An 18,992-nucleotide genomic window follows, 5' to 3' on the forward strand; every position below is an offset into this window, starting at 1 on the left:
GACTGCCGAGTGCCGACACAGAGGTAGCTACAGCCGTGGACTACCGTACTGTACTGTGTCTGCTGCTAATATAGACTGGATGATAATGAGATGTAGTATGTATAAAGAAGAAAGAAAAAAAAACCACGGGTAGGTGTTATACAATTATGGATGGACTGACGAGTGCCGACACAGAGGTAGCTACAGCCGTGAACTACCGTACTGTGTCTGCTGCTAATATAGACTGGATGATAATGAGATGTAGTATGTATAAAGAAGAAAGAAAAAAAAACCACGGGTAGGTGGTATACAATTATGGACGGACTGCCGAGTGCCGACACAGAGGTAGCTACAGCCGTGGACTACCGTACTGTACTGTGTCTGCTGCTAATATAGACTGGATGATAATGAGATGTAGTATGTATAAAGAAGAAAGAAAAAAAAAACCACGGGTAGGTGGTATACAATTATGGATGGACTGCCGAGTGCCGACACAGAGGTAGCTACAGCCGTGGACTACCGTACTGTACTGTGTCTGCTGCTAATATAGACTGGATGATAATGAGATGTAATATGTATAAAGAAGAAAGAAAAAAAAAACCACGGGTAGGTGTTATACAATTATGGATGGACTGACGAGTGCCGACACAGAGGTAGCTACAGCCGTGAACTACCGTACTGTGTCTGCTGCTAATATAGACTGGATGATAATGAGATGTAGTATGTATAAAGAAGAAAGAAAAAAAAACCACGGGTAGGTGGTATACAATTATGGACGGACTGCCGAGTGCCGACACAGAGGTAGCTACAGCCGTGGACTACCGTACTGTACTGTGTCTGCTGCTAATATAGACTGGATGATAATGAGATGTAGTATGTATAAAGAAGAAAGAAAAAAAAAACCACGGGTAGGTGGTATACAATTATGGATGGACTGCCGAGTGCCGACACAGAGGTAGCTACAGCCGTGGACTACCGTACTGTACTGTGTCTGCTGCTAATATAGACTGGATGATAATGAGATGTAGTATGTATAAAGAAGAAGAAAAAAAAAAAACACGGGTAGGTGGTATACAATTATGGATGGACTGCCGAGTGCCGACACAGAGGTAGCTACAGCCGTGAACTACCGTACTGTGTCTGCTGCTAGTATAGACTGGATGATAAATAATGATATAAAAAATATATATATATCACTACTGCAGCCGGACAGGTATATATTATATAATGAGGGACCTGCTGGACACTGTCTGTCAGCAGAATGAGTTTTTTAATTTTTATAGAATAAAAAAACACCACACAAGTCACACGACGAGTGTTTAACTTTTTCAGGCAGACAATCACAATATACTATACTGGTGGTCAGTGTGGTCAGGTCACTGGTCACAGTGGTCAGTGGTCAGTCACACTGGCAGTGGCACTCTGGCAGCAAAAGTGTGCACTGTTTAATATGTACTCCTGGCTCCTGCTATAACCTATAACTGCTCCCCAGTCTCCCCCACAATTAAGCTGTGTGAGCACAGTCAGATATTATACATAGATGATGCAGCACACTGGGCTGAGCACAGATATGGTATGTGAGTGTGACTGAGTCACTGTGTATCGTTTTTTTCAGGCAGAGAACAAGAACAGAACGGATTATTAAATAATAATAAATTATAAAACTGCACTGGTGGGTCAGGTCACTGGTCATCAGTCACTAGTATAACTCCTCCTAAGCTCCAGTAAGTAAATGAAGTGTCTCACTCTCACTCTCCTATCTATTTTAATTTCTAAACGGAGAGGACGCCAGCCACGTCCTCTCCCTATCAATCTCAATGCACGTGTGAAAATGGCCGCGACGCGCGGCTCCTTATATAGAATCCGAGTCTCGCGATAGAATCCGAGCCTCGCGAGAATCCGACAGCGTGATGATGACGTTCGGGCGCGCTCGGGTTAACCGAGCAAGGCGGGAAGATCCGAGTCGCTCGGACCCGTGTAAAAAAACATGAAGTTCGGGCGGGTTCGGATTCAGAGAAACCGAACCCGCTCATCTCTACTATTAACATGAATAAACTATGGCAATCTCCACAGTATCTAACTGAACTCCAGTGATTCATGACTTTTTTATACACTTCTGTGTGTTATCCTATCCCTGCTTCTCAGTCCGAGAACAAGAAACAGTGAACTCTAGATGCCGCTCATTGAGGGAGCTTCATAATCCATTCAAAGGACCTGGGGGGTCATTCCGAGTTGTTCGCTCGTTGCCGATTTTCGCAACGGAGCGATCAAGGCAAAAATGCGCATGCGCATGGTACGCAGTGCGCATGCGGTAAGTATTTTAGCACAAAACTTAGTAGATTTACTCACGTCCGAACGAAGAATTTTCATCGTTGAAGTGATCGGAGTGTGATTGACAGGAAGTGGGTGTTTCTGGGCGGAAACTGTCCGTTTTCTGGGAGTGTGCGAAAAAACGCAGGCGTGTCAGGGAAAAACGCGGGAGTGTCTGGAGAAACGGGGGAGTTGCTGGCCGAACGCAGGGCATGTTTGTGACGTCAAACCAGGAACGAAACGGCCTGAGCTGATCGCAATCTGTGAGTAAGTCTCGAGCTACTCAGAAACTGCTAAGAATTTCCTATTGGCAATTCTGCTAATCTTTCGTTCACTATTCTGCTAAGCTAAGATACACTCCCAGAGGGCGGCGACCTAGCGTGTGCAATGCTGCTGAAAGCAGCTAGCAAGCGAACAACTCGGAATGAGGGCCCTGATTCAGCTTCAGGTGCAGTTTTGCTAATTTAGCAAAACTGCAACTGCTTGCAGTCGGATGCTGGGGGTCGCTCAGCACAGGGCAAGGCCGCCCAGCATGCAAATGGCCACCAGTGATGCGATCACAATTCAATTGCGATCGCATTGCTGTCTTCGCAAAATAAGGGATGCCAACAGCCATTGCACCGGCCTCAAGAGGCCACCCTGGAAACGGCCAAGACCCACTCCCGATTTTACCGAAATGCCGCCCCGCGAACGCCTCTGCCTGTCAATCAGGCAGAGGCGTTCACATTACTGAGATGCGATCCTATCTCCCTGCCTGTGCACGTGCAGTGCGGGCCCTGCGTGTGCGCACTGGCCTGGGATTCGGGATTATGAGATCGCATCTCAGATGCGTTGCATACTGAATAAGGCCCACAGTTCACTACATGAGAAGTATACAAAATGCTAGTAACCATAGGCAGAGCAGGAGCAAGCAACACCTATAATGGGCTGCACATGACAAGGTTGGTTCCTTCCAGCAGCAGCACATAGAAAATAAACAGAACTGTTGCATATGGCACCTGGGCTTAGAATAGCTGCTGTGTGCCTTGGCGTTATACAGTGAATATTGTACATGACATTTAGCCCTGCTGTAATGTATGTTGAGCATTTGGATTGCATTGTTATATTATGGAGATTTGGGAATTATGGGAACTTCTGCATTGTAGATTGTTTTTTTTTTTATGCACTGCTTTACTGCATTCTGGGCTGTATTGCAATCTGGATATTTGGGGCCAAAGTGTTATATACTTGGCATGTGGGCTTTTCTGCTGTGGATATTTTTTTGTTTATATATATATATATATATATATATATATAAATTTATTTATTTATTTTATTTTTATTTTTTATTTTTTTATGGTTCCAAATGTTACAATGTGGCACAGGGAAAAAAACGAAAACTTCCCTTTAGCCTTTCCCTCACATGCCCCTTAGCCCACAAGCTTTTCCCTCAAATGCCCTTCCGCTCACCAGCTGTTATCTCACATGCCCCACTGCTCACCATTTTGTCTCTCACATACTGCAGCAGTCACATGATAAATGACTTAGGGGGTAATTCCAAGTTGATCGCAGCAGGAAATATTTTAGCAGTTGGGCAAAACCATGTGTACTGTGCGGGGGGCAGATATAACATTTGCAGAGAGAGTTAGATTTGGGTGGGTTATTTTGTTTCTGTGTAGGGTAAATACTGGCTGCTTTATTTTTACACTGCAATTTAGATTGCAGATTGAACTCACCACACCCAAATCTATCTTTCTCTGCACGTGTTATATCTGCCCCCCCCCCCTTGCAGTGCACATGGTTTTGCCCAACTGCTAAAAAAATTTCCTGCTGCGATTAACTTGGAATTACCCCCTTAGAGCAGTAGGAAGGACAGTTCCTGCTGCTCTTATAATGCAGCTGCTGGGCCTGCAGCCATAGGCAGAAACCATCTTGATGGGCCACTTGGTTTCGGAGACATTACAATGGTCTAATGCAGCATTATGACGTGAATCGCAGCCACAAAGCGTTTGCAGCTGGCAACCTCCATTAACGCTTGAGTGGCTGGCTCAGTGGTGCAATCTCCATGTCTACTACACTGGGGAGGGGGGATTATGGTATGGGCCCTCATTCCGAGTTGATCGCTCGCTAGCTGCTTTTAGCATCAGTGCAAACGCTAAGCCGCCGCCCTCTGGGAGTGTATCTTAGCTTAGCAGAAATGCAAACGAAAGGTTAGCAGAATAGTGCTGAAATTTTTCCAAGCAGTTTCTGAGTAGCTGCAGACCTACTCCTACCTTGCGATCAGTTCAGTCCGTTTAGTTCCTGTTTTGACGTCACAAACACGCCCAGCGTTCGGCCAGCCACTCCCCTGTTTCCACAGGCACGCCTGCGTTTTTATCTGGCACGCCTGCGTTTTTTAGCACACTCCTGGAAAACGCTCAGTTACCTCCCAGAAACGCCCCTTTCCTGTCAATCACTCACCGATCAGCAATGCGACTGAAAAGCGTCGCTCGACCTTGTGCGAAACTGCATAGTTTTGTGTGAAAGTACGTCACGCGTGCGCACTGCGGCGCAGAAATGCTGATTTTTAGCCTGATCGCTGCGCTGCGAACAACGCCAGCTAGCGGTCAACTCGGAATGAGGGCCATAGGCCCTCAATCTGAGTTGATTGCTCGCTAGCTGCTTTTAGCAGCAGTGCAAACGCTAAGCCGCCGCCCTCTGGGAGTGTATCTTAGCTTAGCAGAAGTGCGAACGAAAGGTTAGCAGAATAGTGCTGACATTTTTTCAAGCAGTTTCAGAGTAACTGAAAACCTAGTCATTCCTTGCGATCACTTCAGACTGTTTGGTTCCTGGTTTGACGTCACAAACACGCCCTGCATTCGGCCAGCCACTCCCCCGTTTCCCCAGGCACGCCTGCGTTTTTACCTGACACGCCTGCGTTTTTTAGCACACTCCCGGAAAACGGTCAGTTACCTCCCAGAAACACCCACTTCCTGTCAATTACTTTACGATCAGCAGAGCGACTGAAAAGCGTCGCTCGGCCTTCTGTGAAACTGCATAGTTTTGTTTGAAAGTACTTCGCATGTGTGCACTGCGGCCAGTACGCATGCGCAGAAATGCAGATTTTTAGCCTGATCGCTGTGATGCGAACAACGGCAGCCAGCGATCAACTCGGAATGACCCCCATGGTTCCCAAAAATGCAGACTTTGGAAATATCATATGAAATACTGTATCTAAAAATATCTACATTGCCAATTTTTCCCTATTCCTCACACATTATTGTCTCTGTATCTATGCAGAAAGCTTTGAAATAAATTAAATGCTTAGCTACAGTAAATGCCCCTATTTTATATTGATAATCTATTATTGCAAACTTTGATTTCAGAGATTAGTATAAACTAGGTGTGACCTAATTTTAACTAATACTTTGGAATACTTTGCCTTGACCATTCTGTGGACATGAATTTTCAATGCATAAATGTGTTTCTGCCAGTGCTTTGGTCTGCTGGGCGTGAACGGAGCTGGGAAGACGACCACTTTCAAGATGCTGACTGGAGATATTGAGGTGACATCAGGAGATGCAAGTGTGGCTGGATATAGGTAACTCAAGCATGTAAACCTCATTTTCCATTCTTCTCTGGCAGCCCTTGTTAGTGTTCCGTGTAGTATATACACACACAGTGCCGTAACTAGGCATTTTAGCGCTGTGTGCAAGAAACGACAGTGGCGCCCCCCCCCCCATGTAAGATTGGGGCAGTGCGCGCCGCAGGCGCGGAAGGAGAGGGGGATGCTGCAGCGGCGCTTACTACCAATAACATAGCGCTGCTGCGGCTCCCTGCTCCCCCTCCCTCCTCCTTCTCCGCTGCCCGGCGCTGATGTCTTCTATCTTCACAGCGCGGCGCACGGCGCAGAGACTTAGAGGCGGCATGTAATGAGTCAATTTGACTCATTACATGCCGCTGGCCGTGCGCCCTCAGGGCAACTGCGCTGTGTGCCAAGCCCACTTGGCACACACGTAGTTACGGCCCTGTACACACACACTGTGTTTGGTCTAGTAACGGAGCACACTGTGTTATTTGGTGTAGTATATACACACACACTGTGTTTGGTCTAGTAACGGAGCACACTGTTATTTGGTGTAGTATATACACACACAGTGTTTGGTCTAGTAACGGAGCACACTGTGTTATTTGGTGTAGTACATACACACACACTATGTTTGGTCTAGTAACGGAGCACACTGTGTTATTTGGTGTAGTACATACACACACACTGTGTTTGGTCTAGTAACGGAGCACACTGTGTTATTTGGTGTAGTACATACACACACACTGTGTTTGGTCTAGTAACGGAGCACACTGTGTTATTTGGTGTAGTACATACACACACACTGTGTTTGGTCTAGTAACGGAGCACACTGTGTTATTTGGTGTAGTATATACACACACACTGTGTTTGGTCTAGTAACGGAGCACACTGTGTTATTTGGTGTAGTACATACACACACACTGTGTTTGGTCTAGTAACGGAGCACACTGTGTTATTTGGTGTAGTATATATACACATTACACACACACTGTGTTTGGTCTAGTAACGGAGCACACTGTGTTATTTGGTGTAGTATATACACACATTACACACACACTGTGTTTGGTCTAGTAACGGAGCACACTGTGTTATTTGGTGTAGTATATACACACATTACACACACACTGTGTTTGGTCTAGTAACGGAGCACACTGTGTTATTTGGTGTAGTATATACACACACACTGTGTTTGGTCTAGTAACGGAGCACACTGTGTTATTTGGTGTAGTATATACACACACACTGTGTTTGGTCTAGTAACGGAGCACACTGTGTTATTTGGTGTAGTATATACACACACTCTGTGTTTGGTCTAGTAACGGAGCACACTGTGTTATTTGGTGTAGTATATACACACACACTGTGTTTGGTCTAGTACCGGAGCACACTGTGTTATTTGGTGTAGTATATACACACATTACACACACACTGTGTTTGGTCTAGTAACGGAGCACACTGTGTTATTTGGTGTAGTATATACACACACACTGTGTTTGGTCTAGTAACGGAGCACACTGTGTTATTTGGTGTAGTATATACACACACACTGTGTTTGGTCTAGTAACGGAGCACACTGTGTTATTTGGTGTAGTATATACACACATTACACACACACTGTGTTTGGTCTAGTAACGGAGCACACTGTGTTATTTGGTGTAGTATATACACACACACTGTGTTTGGTCTAGTAACGGAGCACACTGTGTTATTTGGTGTAGTATATACACACACACTGTGTTTGGTCTAGTAACGGAGCACACTGTGTTATTTGGTGTAGTATATACACACACACTGTGTTTGGTCTAGTAACGGAGCACACTGTGTTATTTGGTGTAGTATATACACACACACTGTGTTTGGTCTAGTAACGGAGCACACTGTGTTATTTGGTGTAGTATATACACACATTACACACACACTGTGTTTGGTCTAGTAACGGAGCACACTGTGTTATTTGGTGTAGTATATACACACACACTGTGTTTGGTCTAGTAACGTAGCACACTGTATTATTTGGTGTAGTATATACACACATTACACACACACTGTGTTTGGTCTAGTAACGGAGCACACTGTGTTATTTGGTGTAGTATATACACACACACTGTGTTTGGTCTAGTAACGGAGCACACTGTGTTATTTGGTGTAGTATATACACACATTACACACACACTGTGTTTGGTCTAGTAACGGAGCACACTGTGTTATTTGGTGTAGTATATACACACACACTGTGTTTGGTCTAGTAACGGAGCACACTGTGTTATTTGGTGTAGTATACACACACACACTGTGTTTGGTCTAGTAATGGAGCACACTGTGTTATTTGGTGTAGTATATACACACACACTGTGTTTGGTCTAGTAACGGAGCACACTGTGTTATTTGGTGTAGTATATACACACATTACACACACACTGTGTTTGGTCTAGTAACGGAGCACACTGTGTTATTTGGTGTAGTATATACACACACACTGTGTTTGGTCTAGTAACGGAGCACACTGTGTTATTTGGTGTAGTATATACACACACACTGTGTTTGGTCTAGTAACGGAGCACACTGTGTTATTTGGTGTAGTATATACACACATTACACACACACACTGTGTTTGGTCTAGTAACGGAGCACACTGTGTTATTTGGTGTAGTATATACACACACTGTGTTTGGTCTAGTAACGGAGCACACTGTGTTATTTGGTGTAGTATATACACACACACTGTGTTTGGTCTAGTAACGGAGCACACTGTGTTATTTGGTGTAGTATACACACACACACACACACTGTGTTTGGTCTAGTAACGGAGCACACTGTGTTATTTGGTGTAGTATATACACACACACACTGTGTTTGGCCTAGTAACGGAGCACACTGTGTTATTTGGTGTAGTATATACACACACACTGTGTTTGGCCTAGTAACGGAGCACACTGTGTTATTTGGTGTAGTATATACACACACACTGTGTTTGGCCTAGTAACGGAGCACACTGTGTTATTTGGTGTAGTATATACACACACACTGTGTTTGGTCTAGTAACGGAGCACACTGTGTTATTTGGTGTAGTATATACACACACACTGTGTTTGGTCTAGTAACGGAGCACACTGTGTTATTTGGTGTAGTATATACACACACACACTGTGTTTGGTCTAGTAACGGAGCACACTGTGTTATTTGGTGTAGTATATACACACACACTGTGTTTGGTCTAGTAACGGAGCACACTGTGTTATTTGGTGTAGTATATACACACACACACTGTGTTTGGTCTAGTAACGGAGCACACTGTGTTATTTGGTGTAGTATATACACACACACTGTGTTTGGTCTAGTAACGGAGCACACTGTGTTATTTGGTGTAGTATATACACACACACTGTGTTTGGTCTAGTAACGGAGCACACGGTGTTATTTGGTGTAGTATATACAACCATCCTCTCATGGATGTAACAGAAAACTAAGCCCAAATGATAAAATTATGGAATGGGGGCAGAGAGCACCAGCGCTAATACACACAAAAAAATATAGCAGAGAGGCTGCCAGCTGCTACTACTCCATGTTGCTAATGGACTGTGAGTGTGGTACTGGGCTACACTGTCACAGCCTGGCACCACACTCCCAAGAGGAGGACATTCAGCCCTTGCCACACAAGATAACAAGTGGGGTATGAGTGGGTAGTGCCTATGGTGAGGTCACCCGGTGGGCACTTGTCATCCCTGTATAGGAGACAACTACCCTTGCTACAGCACATCTTAGGCACAGATCAAGCACTAAAATGCACTCCCTAAACTATTATGCTTCAGGGGAACCTCAGGGCATATGTGCTTCTAGTAAGGCCCTCTGTCTTAGACAAAATGTAATCTATTCTTCAAGGATCCTTTACCCCAAAACCACCCTGCAGCGCATAAATACAATCTGCATATTATACAGCCCCACATGTGTAACATAATATATAGCCCAATGCTTATATAAAGGCTGGTATACACGGGAGCGATGTGTGCTGAGCGATGCGGGGGAGGACGGGGGGCCGCTCATTTCGCCCAGCGGGTGAAATGAGCGACGTGCTAGATTGGCCTGCATGCAGGCCAATCTAGCACCAGCGATAGCGATGCACGGGGCCGCACATCACTATCGCTGTGTGTGTGGGGGGGGGGGGGTACACACGAGTGATCTGTGCTTAAAATCTAAGCAATCTAGTCAGATTGCTTAGATTATAAGCATGGATCCCTACCATTTTTTTAATGTCTGCATTTATTTATCAACCTTGTATGCCCTCGTTTTTATATGTCCTGTATACCCCACTGGAAAGGGAGTATTCACATATGACAATAGCGCTCACCAAGTGACATGTGGGAGTGATAAAACAGCTGATAAAAAATGCATTCACCCTTAATAATATTCCTTGTTGATGTAATGAATATAGGAAAAAGATTCACTTCGTTCCAGGGATTAGCATTCAAGTTTGAGCAGATGGATTCACAGACATCTGAAAGAAAATTGGTGCCTCGTTCCCCAAGATATAAGGGTTTATGCAAGAGGCACCATTAAACGCAGATCATAGTGCAATAGTTTTGTTAAAAGCACGCACAAATTTTAATGCACAGATTAAACTTCCAGGAAGCTAAAAAAACAATGGCATGTCATAAAGGACTTCATGGGATAACACAGATGTTTATATCACCCAGCAGTTTCTTGCAGCCACGGCAGATGGTATTGGAAAGTGTGCACAATCTCTCCAAGTGTCCAACAGCATGCAGGATGATGAGGGGTGAATGTGTCCAAATGTCCCAGGGTCAGTCAGAGTAAAAACGAGAAGCCACGCTTAACGCGTATCGGACGATGTGTCCTTCATCAGAAGCGTGGTTTAGTGGCTCCAAATTGGTGTTTATATCCCACTGTCAAGACTCTGCGGACCACTGTGGCATCTTATAAGTTACCTCTGGTAACATTATGTAATAAAGACTGTAAGCCCAACTGGGGCAGGGACTGCTGTTGACGCCCAAATATTTTATATATATATATATATAGCAGCAAAAGAATAATTGCGCGATATTCCAACCAGTCCAATATACTTGAAACAGTCCAATATTGTCAGATCCTGATCAGACTCTTTTGTCAACCGCTGCTTCCTCCAAAGAAAGCCGTACCACAGGCTTAATGAAGATACATGTAAAAGAACAAATGAGGAGCGCGGAATATCAGTAAACAGTTGTGAGCATTTAATTAAAAGAAGTATATGTATACATACATCTCAAAAAGAGACAAGCAGCCCGATGTATCACACAAACGGCGCCTCCGGATAGCACCAGTGGAGCAGCCACCAGTCACAGCTCATCAACCGATCCTTAGCTCGGGACCACACAGGATCAAGTCAGCAGCGACGTAGTTACATCAATATCAATATATATATATATATATATATATATATATATATATATGTTAAGCGCTGTGGAATATGTATTATTGGTATTATCGTTTATGTATATGGCACCACAAGGGTTCTGCAGCACCGAACAAAGTACATAAACAATGAGGAAAACAATGACTCACAGTACAAGACAATGTAGTACAAGTACATAACCTGTACTAACCTGTGTTAACGTTACTAGCACGTTAGGTGCTAACGTGCTTAGGTTGACCGGCAATTACTGAAGAACTAACAATTATCTGGTACATTCTATAAAACAATGGCTACAATCTGATTGGATGCTATGGGCAACTTGTCTACTTGTTTGATACATTTACAGTTAAGTGTACAAATTAAAAAGTACATATCCTTTACATGTCTGCATGCCCCATAGTACTATGGTGGTCATTCCGAGTTGATCGCTAGCTGCTTTCGTTCGCAGCAGAGCGATTAGGCAGAAAACGGCAGTTCTGCGTATGCGGTGCAATGCGCACGCGCATCGTACTATTACAACGAACGATGTAGTTTCACACAAGGTCTAGCGAAGCTTTTCAGTCGTACTGATGACCGCAGAGTGGGTGGGTGTTTCTGGGTGTCAACTGATCGTTTTCAGGGAGTGAGTGAAAAAACGCAGGCGTGCCAGATAAAAACGCAGGCATGACTGGTGAAACGTAGGCATGGCTGGCCGAACGCAGGGCGTGTTCGTGACGTCAAAACAGGAACTAAATAGTCTGCAGTGATCTCAAGCTAGGAGTAGGTCTGGAGCTACTCTGAAGCTGCACAAAATTATTTTGTAGCCGCTGTGCGATCCTTTCGTTCGCACTTCTGCTAAGCTAAGATACACTCCCAGAGGGCGGCGGCTTAGCGTTTGCACGGCTGCTAAAAGCAGCTAGCGAGCGAACAACTCGGAATGAGGGCCTATATACAGTCCCTTTAAGGTGGTCACAGTTCCACTCTTGACGCAAAAAGTACTTCATTTTTTTTTACACTTTTTCATACTTTACCATCCACGTGGACTACGATTTCGAAAAATAGTTACCTGTGCCGAGCGCAGCAGTAGCAGGGCAAGGCACCTTGCCCAAAGCTCGCGAGCAATGTGAGGGGACGTGGTACACTAATGGGGCTTGTTTGTGTCAGAAAAGTGACAAAACACCCCAAAATAATATAAAATTGTGTCTACCTCTTTTGTCTCTACTATTTACATATCCACCTTTTGACCCTGTCGACCTCTCCTACTGTCTACCTATTCTTTGTTGACCTTTTGACCCTGTTGACCTTTTGACCCTGTCGACCTAATGCATGCCTACCATTAGTGGTAGACCTATTAACTGTAGACCTTTTTAGTGTAGATCAGTAATAATCCACACCCATAAGTATACTCTGCATTTTTCTCATGCTTGTATTTTTAATGTAAGATATTTTATTGTTATTGCCGGATATCAGCAATGGCTTTATGGAAAGAGTTGTGCTAAGCCAAATATTAGATTTGCTGAGAATGGTAAATCTCTGCGCACCTTCATTGATTTTCACTTTCCTGCCTTTTCACGTATTAATCCCAAGAGGACCATAAAGACTACAAGCCTATCTGACTGTAAAAGTGGTAAAAGGCATGCATCAGACATTACTGCTGTAGTAAAAAAACAAAAAAAAAAGTTTAGAGTTTTTGTTTTTCTTACAGTAAAATCCACCCATAATATGAGACACAATGGGGGTTATTCCGAGTTGTTCGCTCGCAAGCTGCTTTTAGCAGCTTTGCACACGCTAAGCCGCCGCCTACTGGGAGTGAATCTTAGCTTATCAAAATTGCGAACGAAAGATTAGCAGAATTGCGAATAGACACTTCTTAGCAGTTTCTGAGTAGCTCCAGACTTACTCGGCATCTGCGATCAGTTCAGTCAGTTTCGTTCCTGGTTTGACGTCACAAACACACCCAGCGTTCGCCCAGACACTCCTCCGTTTCTCCAGCCACTCCCGCGTTTTTCCCAGAAACGGTAGCGTTTTTCGCACACACCCATAAAACGGCCAGTTTCCGCCCAGAAACACGCACTTCCTGTCAATCACATTACGATCACCAGAACGAAGAAAAAACCTCGTAATGCCGTGAGCAAAATTCCTAACTGCATAACAAATTTACTTGGCGCAGTCGCACTGCGGACATTGCGCATGCGCATTAGCGACTAATCGCTCCGTTGCGAGAAAAAAATAACGAGCGAACAACTCGGAATGACCCCCCATGTTTCTTTTTTGAAATGTTAACCATAACAGACGTGTATACTTTAAGACTGTTTACATAGGCTCATATACTGTACATAGCACCTTATATATGACAAATAAATAGCGAACAGTAAAAAAAATGCCCCCCCCAATTGACATTAAAAAAGGTGCGCTCTGAGAGCTAAACTTATTCATCTGGGTGCTTATATGAAAAACCAACATTTGGCAGCTCGAGAAGCCCTTATACAAAAAAATACACTCTCTTGAGCTTTTACATAAAGCTTCACTATCTGCTGACACCATCCAATCTCTCTTGGATGCTCGTAAGAAACTAAACTCTCTTATGTCAGGGAAAATTAAGATGGACACTCGCAAATGTTGCAGTCACTATTTCTCTGGGGGAACAAACCTGGCAAAATGTTGGCGAGGGCACTAAGGGCTCAAAGAGTGACTACATTTGTTGCTCAGGTTAAAGCGCACAATGGGTCTACTTGCAATACCACTAGGGAGATAGCGGCGACTTTCCATCTTTTCTATTCCCAATTATACAACCTTCGGGACCCGAAGGAGAATGGGGCTAATATTTCCAGGAAAACCTCATTATGGAGTACCTAAGAGAGGTTAATTTTCCTAAGCTTCCGTCTTTGGAGGCTCCTTTTTCCCCACACGAGTTGGAGGTTATCAAATTTTCCCCTACCGGCAAAAGTCCAGGCCCAGATGGGTACTCTGTTGCGTATTACAAGATGTTGTGTGATATTCTATCCCCTTTGTTGCTCAATGCCATTAACCAGATCTACAATTGGTCTCCCTTTTCCTCCAGTCTCTGCTTGCTCACATTTCATTTATCCCTAGAGATGGCAAGGAGCCAGCCCAGTGTTCCAGTTACAGGCCCATCTCCCTGTTGAATGTTGATGTGAATCTGTTTGCTAAGATAATAGCTAACCGCGTCAAACTGCTCCTTACAAATTTACTGTAATTCATACTGACCAGGTAGGGTTTGTCCCTGGTCGTGAGGCTAGGGATAACACTACTAACGTTTTGGATCTGATACACCTAGCTTCAGAGTGTAAATCTCTGAATTTTTTACTCTCCACGGACACGGAGAAGGCATTTGACAGGGTAGATTCCATGCTCTTTATGCTAATCCACCGGCCCATGTGCGTATTAACGGGGAGCTCTCAGATCCGTTCCACATCTCGAATGGCACTCATCACCACTGATATTTTTTCCCTGTATGGAGGTCCTTGTGAGGGCCATTTGACAAAACGTTAGTATACAAGAGTTGGTAGTGGGAGAAAGGGAATACAAGCTTGTATTATTCGCTGATGATTTATTAGCCATCGTGTCTAACACCCTGACTTCAATTCACGACCTCCTCTCAGAGTTTAGACGTTTTGGTACCCTTTTGAACTTTAAGATTAATTTATCCAAATCTGTGGCGTTGAATCTCACGCTGGATCAGACAAGCCTGCGGGTGCTCCAATCCATTTCTCCTTTCTCCTGGCATCCCACGCAGATTAAATATCTTGGGGTCACTTTCCATAGAGATATTTCTCAAATCTTTTCCTCTAATTTTCCTCCAATGTTAACCAAACTTCACTCTGACCTCTTTGCTTTGGGGTCCAGGAGAATTTCTTGGGTTGGCCGGATTGTAGTCATTAAAATGAACGTTCTACCTAGAGTGCTTTACCTCCTTCAGACCCTGCCTATAGCTATACCACGTACATGGTTTGTTGCCGTTCAGAGGAAACTCAGGGATTATGTTTGGGCAGGCCGTAAACCAAGCGCGATATATTGTTTAGAAGGAAACACCAGGGAGGCCTTCAATTGCCACACTTTTTCTCCTACTATCGAGCAATGCTCCTAACTAGAGTGAAGGAATGGGGATGCGGAGTGTACAGGAAACAGTGGGTGGATATTGAAATGAATTTGCTCCCCTTCTTGCGTCCTGACCTTCCCTGGCTTTCGAAATTTCCCCCAACCACTCTCACCCTCTGGTAGGCCCGACATTTGCATACTGGAAACATCTACGAGCTCAACCTCTTCTTTCACCCTCCCTTCGCGCTTATGCAAATGTTTGGAAATCCTGCATTCCCACCGTTTTTCTTATTCGTCATTTCCGATATGGCACCTTAAAGGTATTCATTGAGTTGATCAGCTTTTGGATTCGACTGTCATTCTGAGTTTCCCAACTATCCAGGCTAACTGGGATCTACCCAACCAGGAGATATAGAGGTATTTGCAGATGAAGCATTTCCTGTTGGGACTACACTCGACTGCCTCTCATACTGTACGCATGTGACCACTCCTTTTTAAAACTTGTGCCTTTCCCAAACCTATCCTTGCCACGCACTTTCTGCCATTTATAAGATAATACTTGATCAGGCTTTCCCTTCTAGATATAAATTTATGAGGGATTGGGAGAAGGACTTAAATGGTCTGATAGGAGAGGAAGATTGGCCGGAAATATTCAGCAATACGTTTGCTTCCTCTTCCAACGTGTTAGTGATAGAAACACATTACAAGGTGCTCTCAACATGTATTGTTGCCCTAATCTCAGAGGCGTAAAAGGTTTTTTGGGAGTGTGTAAACACTCCCACTCCTGGCGCACCTTGATTAAATAAATTCAAAGAAAGCTGGACAACAGCTGCAAGCACTGGGGGACTGCTATTTCCCCCAAAAGACAGAAATAAAATATATATACAAGTGCTGCGCTTGAAGTGAGCTAGGTTAATTGGTACTTAGTGAAAAAATAAGTATATAAATAGGTGTCTGCTCCAATCAATCAACAGCTCACACGGAACTTGCTGATAAACAAATTTAATAATACACACAAGATAAATAAAAAGACAATTGTAAAAACAAATGTTTAAAACTAGCTCAAGCACACTGATACATTTGCTGAATGGATCACTGAAATAAAAAGTTTGTAAATAGTGTCACTTCAATGTGGCAACATTGAAGTGACACTATTTACAAACTTTTTATTTCAGTGATCCATTCAGCAAATGTATCAGTGTGCTTGAGCTAGTTTTAAACATTTGTTTTTACAATTGTCTTTTTATTTATCTTGTGTGTATTATTAAATTTGTTTATCAGCAAGTTCCGTGTGAGCTGTTGATTGATTGGAGCAGACACCTATTTATATACTTATTTTTTCACTAAGTACCAATTAACCTAGCTCACTTCAAGCGCAGCACTTGTATATATATTCTAATCTCAGAGGCGTAACTAGGGTTTTCGGAGCCCAGGGCTAGATGAAGAGTAGCGCCCTCCTCCCCCAAAAAAACCCAACAAAAAACAATAAAATAAACTATGTGCGCGGCCTGAAGATGCACACCGAGACAATGGGCGTGACCACGCACCAGAATGGGCGTGGTCACATTCCAGAAGGGGCGTGGTCACTGAAAATGGGGCGTGCCAACATGACTATCACCTACCCCCTGTGTCGCCTCTCGGCACACTATCACCTCCCCCTGCGTCGTCTCTCAGCACACCTTCATTAAATTTTTGCACATTACGTTAGTAGAGTTCCCTATTTACACAGTACACAGGCAGAGTCCCCTTTTTACACAGTACGCAGGCAGAGTCCCCTTTTTACACAGTACACACAGTGCCAGATACACATTACCCCACAGTGCCAGATACATATTACCCCACAGTGCTGCGCTCTCCTCCCCTCACATAGCAATGGGATGGGGGACGGCCCTAGGGCAGAGCAACAGTAGCGGGACGAGTGGGCATGATTCCTTGGCCGCCGCTGCCCCCCTCTGCGGGGCCTGACAAGGCGCCCAGGGCACGTGCCCTGCTCGACCCCCCTTAGTTACGCCTCTGCCTAATCTACTAGCTAAAATGTACCCTGGGGTCCCAAACACATGCTGGAGATGCATGTCGGTAGTGAGAACTCCACTACATATCTGGTGGGGCTGCCATCTCCTCAAACCTTATTGGCACAAAGTAGTGGAAGCAGCCTGCCTCATTATGCAGGAGGACTTACTGTTTTGCCCTAATTTCTGGTTGCTGAACCTTTTACGAAGACCTCAGGCCTTATATAAAAAGACATTGCTCGGCCATATTCTTAGTGCTTCAAAGGCAATTATCCCAGTTCACTGGAAATCTCCTGTTGTTCCTACTGTTTCTGAGTTGTGTGCGCGCATGGAGCATTATATGGTTATGGATGATCTTATTTCTTCTTTAGCTATAAAAAATAAGGCCTTTTCTGCTATATGGTACCCATGGTTAACGTATAAGGAATTTCACTATAAATCTGTTCATTAGGGGGTAGTGTTCATTTGGGGGAGATTTTTTCTTGTACCCCCTACTATTTTTGTGCTAGGTCCAGCAGATCCGGAGCTTGCTTGCTTGCTTTCTCTTTCTTTCCTCTTCTCTTCGCTTTTCCCTTCTCTTCTCCTCTTTCCGTACTCTTTTGTCTTTTTATACCAATATTAGTGCTTTATATACTTGCGATTTGTAACGTGTTTTTATGACTGATAGTCTAGCTCAGATACAAAAAGTTCCTCATGTACTCATTATTACTGATGTTAATGATAAGGTGTCTGGGGTTCAACATATCACTCTGTGTTTTTGTCACGTGTTACATTTTTTGTACTGTATCTAAGTGAAGACTGCACAATAAAAATTATTTGCAAACAAAAAAACCCCCCAGAATTCGCCCCCCCTCCTTCCCCCATATACATTATAAAAAACAATTGTGTGCACGCTCCCAGCGAGGGTGTGTGTAGTCACTAAAATGGGAGTGGCCTCGCTAAAATGGGCATGGCCTCACATTAGAAAACGAACTTATACACCAGTTTTTAACCCTGCACCAACAGACCTTGGCCACCACATAAAAGAAAAAAGGAGATTTATGGTAAGAACTTACCGTTGTTAAATCTCTTCCTGCGAGGTACACTGGATTCCACAGAGAATTACATCGGGTGTAGAGTTGGATCTTGATTCGAGGCACCAACAGGCTAAACTTTGACTGTTCCCAGGATGCATAGCGCCGCCTCCTCTATATCCCCGCCTCGAGGCACTGGAGCTCAGTTTCGTTAACCAGTCCAATGCAGTAGCAGGTAAAAGAGATGACAACAGTTAGTAGCCACAGACAACCACATTTTCACGGCAGGAGAAGGTACCAGCGGCTAATGCCATATAAACCCAAAGAAGCTAAGTGGGTCAGGGTGGGCGCCCTGTGGAATCCAGTGTACCTCGCAGAAAGAGATTTAACAATGGTAAGTTCTTACCATAAATCTCCTTTCTCTGACGTCCTAGTGGATGCTGGGAACTCCGTAAGGACCATGGGGAATAGACGGGCTCCGCAGGAGACTGGGCACTCTAAGAAAGAATTAGGACTACTGGTGTGCACTGGCTCCTCCCTCTATTCCCCTCCTCCAGACCTCAGTTAGGGAAACTGTGCCCGGAAGAGCTGACACTACAAGGAAAGGATTTGGAATCCCGGGTAAGACTCATACCAGCCACACCAATCACACTGTACAACTCGTGATAACTATACCCAGTTAACAGTAT

At 44.2% G+C, this 18,992-nt stretch overlaps 1 protein-coding gene across 1 annotated transcript in view; it reads left to right on the plus strand.

The window, feature by feature from the left end:
- The window catches only part of ABCA4 (ATP binding cassette subfamily A member 4), a 502,596-nt gene that overhangs the window by 437,691 nt on the left and 45,913 nt on the right, over positions 1-18,992 (plus strand). The window contains exon 44 of the mRNA XM_063941498.1: positions 5,742-5,848. Coding sequence (XP_063797568.1) covers positions 5,742-5,848 — 107 coding nt within the window. The remainder of the gene's footprint in view (positions 1-5,741; positions 5,849-18,992) is intronic.

Source organism: Pseudophryne corroboree, chromosome 9 (genome assembly GCF_028390025.1).
Source record: "Pseudophryne corroboree isolate aPseCor3 chromosome 9, aPseCor3.hap2, whole genome shotgun sequence".
Classification (NCBI taxonomy): domain Eukaryota; kingdom Metazoa; phylum Chordata; class Amphibia; order Anura; family Myobatrachidae; genus Pseudophryne; species Pseudophryne corroboree.